Source organism: Hippocampus guttulatus, chromosome 6 (assembly GCF_054856545.1).
Source record: "Hippocampus guttulatus isolate MCC_2025c chromosome 6, RoL_Hgut_1.0, whole genome shotgun sequence".
Classification (NCBI taxonomy): Eukaryota; Metazoa; Chordata; class Actinopteri; order Syngnathiformes; family Syngnathidae; genus Hippocampus; species Hippocampus guttulatus.
The window spans coordinates 15,027,861-15,037,013 of NC_141266.1; the positions used below are offsets into that span (position 1 = coordinate 15,027,861).

A 9,153-nucleotide genomic window follows, 5' to 3' on the forward strand; every position below is an offset into this window, starting at 1 on the left:
TGGACTCAGGGGCAACTTTGTGTTGATGTTGACAAAAGGGTTGAACAAAGATTGGACAAAAGGACAACTCAAATATGTTTATTAAGTACTTATCAAATATCTCCATAGACAGAAAAAAATATATATATACAGTATATATATGTACTGCATAACGAAACAGTTACGTGATTAACATGAGCACATATCCGCAACCATATTTCAATGGACTTCTTGTGAAAGTTTATTGCTTTAAAAAAAAAAAAAAGCAATTGTAACAAGGTCTAAAAAACTGTTTGACTGACTCGTAAGTAATAAGTTAGCACAGCGATAGAACCATGATGACATCGTACATGGATGGATGAGATCATCGCATTTTTCCACTGCATAAAAGATGATTGAGTCAGTACATTGAAGGCAGTTTCCATGGATCTATCCGTCCCTCTTTAGATACAAATGAGATGAAACTAATGACACGTTAATAACTTAAGACAAAATAAATAAACCGAGAAAATGCATTGGCTTGTTGATAAGATGTCAGTATGTTCGTAGCCATGTTCTACATGAATATTTATTTAGTTCTCCAGTGTTGTCGTGCGAAAGCCATCCTCGTTGGTCCCTCTTAGTCAAGAAAGAAAATAAATGCATTTCAAATCAAGTTTGTAAGCCTTTCGTCACTAAACAGACGTAGTGCAACGTTAGCAGTTTGAATAAGAAAAATGTCCACTAGGCAAATCACCTAGTAAGCTTGTATTAAAAACACTGACATTGATTTTGTGTCCATGTACTATACATTCGGACATTTGATTTCAAAGTCAGAAATCAAACTTGTAGTCTTCATATGTACTTTTAAATGTACATACAATTGACGCTAAAAACTACACTTCATTCTGCGGAAAGCTCTTCAGTGCAGACTTGGTTCTGTCTTGTAACTTTGAGGTCTTGAAACGCCTCACGCTCCGTTTAGTGCATGGAAAAAGCGTGGCTCCTCTCTGTGACTCCGCCCACTTCCTTCAGGGGACATGCTGGGGTTTTAGACCACCTCGTCAGATTCCAGGTTGTACTCCTCATAGAGGGCGTCCAGGATGGTCATCAGCCTATCCATGGCGGGCAGGTAGACGCCGAGGTCTCTGTGCATGCCGCTGGCGAAGCCGCTCTTCAGCTCGTCGCCTTCGGTCGTCACCAAGGCAGCCGTGAAGCTCTGATAGGACGGAGCGGCGCGCAACGCCAACTAGAAGGGACGGGAGGGGTGTGTGTGTGTGAGGAACGTCACGCCAAAGCACTTCACAGTCTTCATTTGGGTCCTACCGCAAAGACTCCCCGGACGACCCATCCGTGATACTGACGAAGAGTCTTGCCGTAAGCGTGATCTGAAGAAGAGGAGAATTACGACCAACTCATTGCTAGCAACTTGACTCGTTGAGTTTCCACTGACTGAGTGCTCCGTGGATGTCTTGCTCCCCCGCGTTGACCTGCGACAGGAACTCCTTGAGGAACTTGAGGCCCCGCCTGAGCCACAGCAGAGCCTCGGTGGCCGAGTTGCGCACCTGAGCAACCTGCGCATGCACCTCGTGCAGCACAATGGACTGCAGCGTGGGGAAGCTGGCCGGGTCCGACATCAGTTTCTGATTGATCTTCTACAAGCAGGAAATGAAAACTTGGAATCACTTTGACGTATTTCTTGATGGTTTAAAAAAAAAAAAAAATTAAAGTGCTGCAGTTCACACATCCACTCACCTTGATGTTGCCCACAAAGTCCATTTTCACTGGCGCAAAGACGGTGGGGCCAAGTTTGTCTGAGAGGACACAAGCAAAATCATTGTTCTTTGTTTATCAATGTAAAACTGGTCAAATATATATATTTTTAATCACAAGAAAACATCTTCGAAATGATACAAACAAGTTTTGTTCTTTTTTTAAGATATTGAAAAATAATGTAAGGGTTTTAATAATATAAGTTTTATACATTTTATATATCTATCTATCTATATATATATATCCATCCATCCATTTTCCGAACCGCTTATCCTCACAAGGGTCGCGGGGGGTGCTGGAGCCTATCCCAGCCATATATATCTATATCTATCTATATATATATATATATATATATATATATATATATATCTCTATATATATATCTATATATATATATATATATATATATAGATAGATAGATATACACACACACACACACACACACACACACACACACATATAAATGACTATTTCAACAATGGGGCGTTTTTTCTCTCTACAAGAATTATATCATTGAGGGAATTCAATTGTAATTTTAATGGAATGAAGACAATAAAATAAAATGAAGTCGTCATAATACTGTCCTAAACGTGTGCAAAGAAACTGAAATTCTTCCAAAATGTGAACCTTTTACAGGTAATGGTGGAACTATTGTTCTTTGTTTCAGTATGGCCTTTATACCAGAAAGCGTCTATGATTCTTTACTTGAAATGAAAGATATTTTTGGTCAATCTTAAGTTTCAAAGGCTTGCACAAGCATGAAGATTGTTGGTGTCAACGATGACGAGACGGCAGGGGTGATGATGATGATGAAATTCCCAACATGGGTGTGAATGAAGATGAAATGAGAACAAACTTCGTTTTTGTGAGTTTGCCTGACCGAAATTGAAAAATCAAGAGCTAATGTTTTTTTTCCCTTGCAATGGCCAGTCATTACATGCAGGCCGATAAATTACAATACAGTATTCGATGTTCATTTATATCAGTAGATCAATTCAAAAGGTGAAACTCATAATATGGACTCATGAACCTTTCCAGAATCTCGATATTAAGGATCCAAATTTCTTGCTTTCTTGGATGTGAGTTACAGCATGATAACAATTATCTTTATTTTTTTTTTAAATAGAGAGAATTGTGAAATCCATCACTCCATATGTATTGAACTGAAATAACATACCAAGTGAATGACCAAAGTTTTCCCAAATATTTCAATTCATCGAGAAGAATCTACTTGTACAAATGAGCTTCATGACAGAGCACTCGCGAGTGTGCAAAGGTTCGTGCATGTGTGAGAAGGGGAAAAAAAATGCAACCAATGTGAGCAAAATCAAGCCCATTCTAATGAGAACCGATGTAATAAAATGTAGTTAAAAAAAAAAAAAAGGCACCAAAGAGACCACAGATGTGAAGGCCAGGCAGAAAGCATTTAGAGCGCGTGAAGGACAGAATGAGCAGCAATGGCATGAAAAGAAAAGAAACCACTTGTCAGTGGCCTTCTTTCAAGAGAGGACATGAGGAGGACACGACTGGCCTACCTAATACAGGCACTATTGCATAGCATGAGTCCAAAAACTCTTGCGTGGGGATGCCATTGTCGTCATCCAGCTTTAAATCACTAAATCTAAAAAACAAAAGGGGAGGGAAGCAGATCCAGACAGGAACAATATTAAACACCTTGTCGACTTTATTTTGAGACAAAGGAGACACTAAAAACAATACAGAGAAGGAAACAAAAGCCGTCGAGAAACACTTGATCAGCGGCGTGCGCGCGAGCTGAGAGATGACAGTACAGCTTTTGTCGGACGACATCCAAACGCAGGCGGCCCGCACAACTTTTGCTCCGTGTCATTTCTATTAGCGTTTTCCGGCGCATACTGTATACACGCTTTGTTTGTTCACTCACAGTCAGGAAAAGACGAAGATAGATTTATAGTAGGAGAATAAACATGACATCGCACTAATTTAAAACACTTGAAATGTAACGTGCCGAAATCCCTTATTATTTATTTGTGCTGTTTATCGTGTCAGTGAAAAAAATAGAAGAAATCCCTCACATTGACATCGGATCGTACCTGTGACTCATTGTGCTGAAAAAAGTCTCCACTGGCTCTTCTGGCTCAGTGGAGTCCTTGAAAATCTCATCTTCGCAGTCAGCTTGGCTTCCGCCAGGAAGTGCTTCCTGCCGAGGCTCTGCGCTTCGGTCCCTTCTGCGAGTCTCCTTTTTCTCCTCGTCTTCAACGGCTGCTGCGGAGCCTTTCGCTTCGGAGGTATTCTGAGATGTGGGAGGAAGAGGATCGGCGTGCTCCCCCTGGATGGCGTTGTCGCCGTTGGCTGCGTGCGGGTCTGCGCGGCGTACGGGAAACATGTTAGGCTTGGGAATAAAGCGGCGATACAGACGGACGCATAAATACCTCGGCTTTACACAATCAGGATTTTGGAGCCGACGATGGAGTTAAAAAATGAATAAATAAATAACGAAATACTGTACATAAATTGGGGGTTGGGAAAAAAAAAAAAAGGCATACCGGAGGTCATAATTGTTATCATAATAAGTCAAAAGGAAATGAGTCCGCGTCATTCCTTTGTTTGTTGCATAAACAACAAACCAAACTTCTGATCTGTGAGGTCATCACTCGACATATTATGCCAACACAAAGTGAATTCTGGAAGAATTGGACTTACTTGACGGGGAAGGTTGACGTTCTGGTCCGACAGGTTCATCTGGTCCTTCTGTGCCAGAATCAAGGCTACGGGTATCATGTGACAACACCTCTGTTTCTGACAAATCTCTCCACCTGGGATTTATTTAGAGTAAACATTGTATTCTTTTCATACTGACATTACGTGACACTTAACCGTACTTACTTTTCTCCGAAGCGCTGATTCAAGTGATTGACAGGTTTAATCTGGAAGAGGTATAAAGGCGTCACACGTTTGCTCTGCTTTGATCGTATCAGGCGGCAAAACAAACGCACCTTCTGTGGTTTGATGGCGGCGATGGGAGGCGACGCCGGCGGGCTCTGCTTGGACGCCTCGGGCGCAAAAGTACGATTGGCTATCTGCATGCACTCCTCCAGGGTCTTCAGGAAAGTGGTGCAGGTCGACTTCACCATCTCGCCCGTTTCTATGCCGGTCTGAAAAGAGAACACGAGACCATGTATGATGTCAGGGGTGGGGGAGACTTGGGACTTGCTTGGCTAAAACATATAAAAGACTCAATCTTGACTTTGACTTGAACTACAGTGAATACAAAAAGTCTACACACCCCTGTTCAAATGCCGTTTTTTTTGGTGACAAAAAAATAGACAAATATTTTCAAAACAGTTTTCCACCATTATGTTACCTATAACTTGTACAATTCAATTCAAAAAAGAAAACTTTGTGAAAAGGGAAGAACAAAATAAACAATTGACATAACATGGTTGCGAAAGTGAGCACACCTTCTCGTTATTGGGAATGTGAGAATCAAGAGTGAACCAACAACTTGAAGTCGTGGAAAATGAGGGTCAGCACACACCTGCCACCATTTAAAGTGATTAACCCCAAATCCCTTTCAGCTGTTTTAGAAGGCTTTTCCTGACATTTTGTGGAGTCACATCTTACACCCCAAGCAATGGTTTGCAGAGAACTTTCAAGGCCCAAGAGGGATTTGTTTACTCAAAGGTAACAGTAAAGAGAGGGGTATGAAAAAATTTCCAAGACATTAAAATACCATGAAACCACTGAAGATACTCATGAAGCAAAAAAATATGGCACAAAAGTGACGATTCCAAGAACTGAACATGCTTCCAAAATTGATGAAAACACAAAACAGGACACTGGTCGCGGGGTTGATAACAACATAAAAGAAGCTGCAGGATTTTCTAAAACGTTTTGGCTCTTCTTGATATGTTCTTGGCGATGAAGTAGGATGCCAAGATGGAAGCCATATATTAGATAAAGATCAGGAAGTGCCACACTGGTTCAAACATTAACTAACTTTAGCTCTGTTATGTGTTATATTGGGAAGACAATATGAAGACTGGTTCGGGGCTGATACGGCTAGTTTATATTTCAAAAATGTATCCCTTACTTCTGCTGCGTCACCAAGCTCGTTGTCATCATCCTTGATTTTGTTCACTTGTTGAAGGAGGAGGTCACAGTATAACCTGAGCTCTGACATCTTGGTCTTGAGTGCTTCTGTGTTCTCTTGGAGTTCTGGAAAGAGTCATTAAACACAATCATGCTTTGTTGCAGCATTTGCCCCTCAAGTTAACTGCGCATTTTACGATGACACATTTACCCTTCTCTCTTTTGGTTCGGTTGTCTGTCAGGCAAGCTTTTGCTGTTCCCAGAGCAACCAGCCATTTTTGCCTCTCTGCTGCATTGATGGCTCTCAGGTAGAAGTACTGCTCTCCGGGTATGGTCAAGTCAAGCCGTGTGGAGTCAGATGAATGAACTATAACAACCAGGATATAGTAATCGTCAACATGCCAGCACAAAGACAGGGAGTCATTCCCTCCCACTTTGTGATGTGAAAGATGATCGGATGCGTGTGAGTAATTCATTGTCATTTTAATTACAGTATCTTTTTGCCACATTTTGGTTTGGTTGGTGAGGTTGTGTGACATTTTTAAAAATGTAAACTATGTTTCTTGTCTCAAGAAAGGATTAGAGTGTGATGTACAAACCTTGAATTTCACAAACTGAGATTTTAATGCTCCCCTTGCAGCCTTTCCAAGCATCCTCTTGAGAGTCATAATAGGACAAAGTTCCTCCGTCAAGCACAAACCATCGAGGTTGCCACCCTGGAACGATGTTTAAAAATAAGTACACAGTGACTTCATTTTTTTCGTCGGCAAAGGAAATGCAACTACAGTACATCTTGTAGCACAAGTATTTTGAAGTTCGAGGAAAATGACACCTACTCTAATACGCGTTTAAATCTATACAAATGACTAACAATTGGTCTTATCGTAATCCTGACACGATAAATTCATGTCAATTTATACAAATCGCTGTTCGTAGAGCACAGGTAAGCGTCTGATGCTGTTAGCATGCGTTAGCTTGCCCGCTACCTCTTTATGATACTACAAACTCAACGCTGACGTTGTCATGCTAGCTAGCTTCCATCACGACTACAGCTATAACATCAGAGCAAGGATATCCTACCGCTTATGTAATTGGTCCACTTGTATAGCATTCCCTCCATCGTTGATGTGTTTGGTGTCATTCATTACTTGTTTGTCATGACAGGATTAAGCGCACAGCTGACTGACTGCAACCACTGCATCTGCCCTCAAGTGAGATTTGCGGAGTTCACTAAACAAACACATCCACTACATTGCGTCTACGTTGGTCAAAGTACGTAAACTTTTTCTAGAATACGTTTGTAAACGGCCACTCTTGCCTTATCGTCACAGGATTTGCGTAGGGTGGATGAGGATTTAAATAAATGACATGAACCAAAACCAATGAAACGATGAAGTTTAGATGCAGGGCGGGACTTTAGCAAATGATCCAATAAGAATTGCAGGAGGGAGAATTGTTGAACAGTGACTCTGTTCATGAAGTTTGGTGCCACGTAGTTAACCTAAAAACACTGTTATAGTCTAAGGTTTATGAATATGATTATAGGAACTGATTTGCAAACTTCGTGAGGACGCGTAGTAAGTTAATTGAATACAATGATCTTGTTTTCCATTTGCTCGTTATTGTCGTTTGTAATAATGCTCGCCCATGGAGGCAAGCTACCCGACCCCGAAGTCAAAATTGAAGTTGTCCATAAACCTCTCATGTGTTACCGAAAGACAAAATATGGCGACATGGTCCTTGTCCATTACGAGGGATACTTGCACAGCAACGGCACCATGTTTCACTCAAGGTAATGTCTCGAATTGATGTCAAATGTCACATCAATTATTCCTGAACTAACACAGTGATGCTGTTTTAAGTTATGTACTGTACCACTATCAGTCTGATCCAACATGAGCTCTTAAAACAATGGAACTCTAATGTGCATTTGTGTGCATGTATTCCAAAATAACACTGATGGATACTTGCAGCCGCCTTGAAGGTGATAAAAATCCGGTGTGGTTCACCCTCGGGACCCGAGAGGTGATCCTAGGCTGGGACAAAGGTCTGCAGAACATGTGCATTGGAGAGCGCCGGAAACTGATTGTCCCTCCACCTCTGGCATATGGAAAAGAAGGGAAAGGTATGTTCAAAATAGTCTCCAGAAATGAGAGAAGTACACTGTCAAATATTGTTTGTTTGCAGGAAAGATCCCTCCAAGCAGCACTCTGCTTTTTGACATTGAGGTCATCGATATCCGCAATGGGCCGAGGTCGCACGATACCTTCCAGGAGATGGATCTCAATGATGACTGGAAGCTTTCCAAGCAGGAGGTGGTGACTTATTCAACATTATTTTCTGCTGTAGTCAATAGTCAAGTTGCAGTAATGCAAAGTGATTGTACATTTTTGAGTGCGCACTGGTGTATTTAGTGTCATTGTGGGCATCACAGGTGAAGGTGTACCTGGAGAAGGAGTTTGCAAAACACGGCTACTCGCCAAATGACACGCATAACGAAGCCATGGTGGAGGATATCTTCAAAAACGAGGACGAGGATAAAGACGGTTTCATCTCGGCCAGAGAATTCACTTACCAACACGATGAACTGTGAAGGACACATTTCATCAACACTTACAGGCTGAATATGTACTTTTGCTTTTAACGTGTGTTCTGACATCCGAACTTGGGTTGTTTACTTGATTTTGTGAATATTCATGTGCTCAGTGACCATGCACTGAAAATGTCACCACAAAAGTATTTAAATGGGTAAGTTATTTTTTTCCCGTGAAATAAACGAAATATTTACCTCTGAAACAATTTGTGGGGTTATTTGGAATTTGAATTTGCAGTCAACCTTGATGATGGATAATCTCTGTCTGGTCACTAGAGGGCACACTTGTACCTGATGAGCTGCTGTCTTGTGTTTTATCCCGTTATTTCCCAAAATGTTTAAAAGCCCGATAAAATCACATCCGGATTGATTCCACAAAGTGTGAACTGTTATTAATTTGTAGTAAAAGTTTAAAGGCATTCACCAACGTAAATTACACTTGACAGTGGACTCCTAAAAACGAGCACAGTACCTGGAAAATGAAGGTACCCAAATATAGGAAATGTTAAGAGTTCATTAATTGTGAAGTCACGCTAAACAATTTCTGACAGCTATTCTGAGGAATGTTAAAATTCCCAATCGTAATCACCTACAATGTTTGCATAGAGTAGCTCCAGTCCGAATGAGGTAACAAGTACAGACAGCAAGACAAATCGAATTCACATAGTGGTGAAACATGTTCCCACAGAAAAAAAACACAAAAAGAAACTCGTGCTTTCAGGCTTGATTATGTCCTGTGGGCCACACCTTGAGGAACA

General features: G+C 41.1%; 2 protein-coding genes across 2 annotated transcripts; one reads left to right on the forward strand and one right to left on the reverse strand.

Moving 5' to 3' along the window:
• Positions 1-62: 62 nt before the first annotated feature.
• Positions 63-7,048, reverse strand: plekha8 (pleckstrin homology domain containing A8). The gene is made up of 13 exons (XM_086114327.1): positions 6,883-7,048; positions 6,402-6,518; positions 6,014-6,169; positions 5,804-5,928; positions 4,707-4,865; positions 4,597-4,637; positions 4,414-4,526; positions 3,804-4,074; positions 3,267-3,352; positions 1,714-1,772; positions 1,412-1,613; positions 1,285-1,346; positions 63-1,207 (listed from the first exon to the last, which is right to left on the reverse strand). Exons 1-13 carry the CDS (start codon positions 6,941-6,943, stop codon positions 1,010-1,012), a joined length of 1,650 nt encoding a protein of 549 aa, XP_085970453.1. The 5' UTR covers positions 6,944-7,048; the 3' UTR covers positions 63-1,009.
• Positions 7,049-7,241: 193 nt separating this feature from the next.
• On the forward strand, positions 7,242-8,751 carry fkbp14 (FKBP prolyl isomerase 14). The gene is made up of 4 exons (XM_086112876.1): positions 7,242-7,594; positions 7,776-7,927; positions 7,990-8,117; positions 8,237-8,751. The coding sequence occupies exons 1-4, from the start codon at positions 7,398-7,400 to the stop codon at positions 8,393-8,395; spliced, it is 636 nt and encodes a 211-aa protein (XP_085969002.1). The 5' UTR covers positions 7,242-7,397; the 3' UTR covers positions 8,396-8,751.
• The last annotated feature ends 402 nt before the right edge of the window (positions 8,752-9,153 follow it).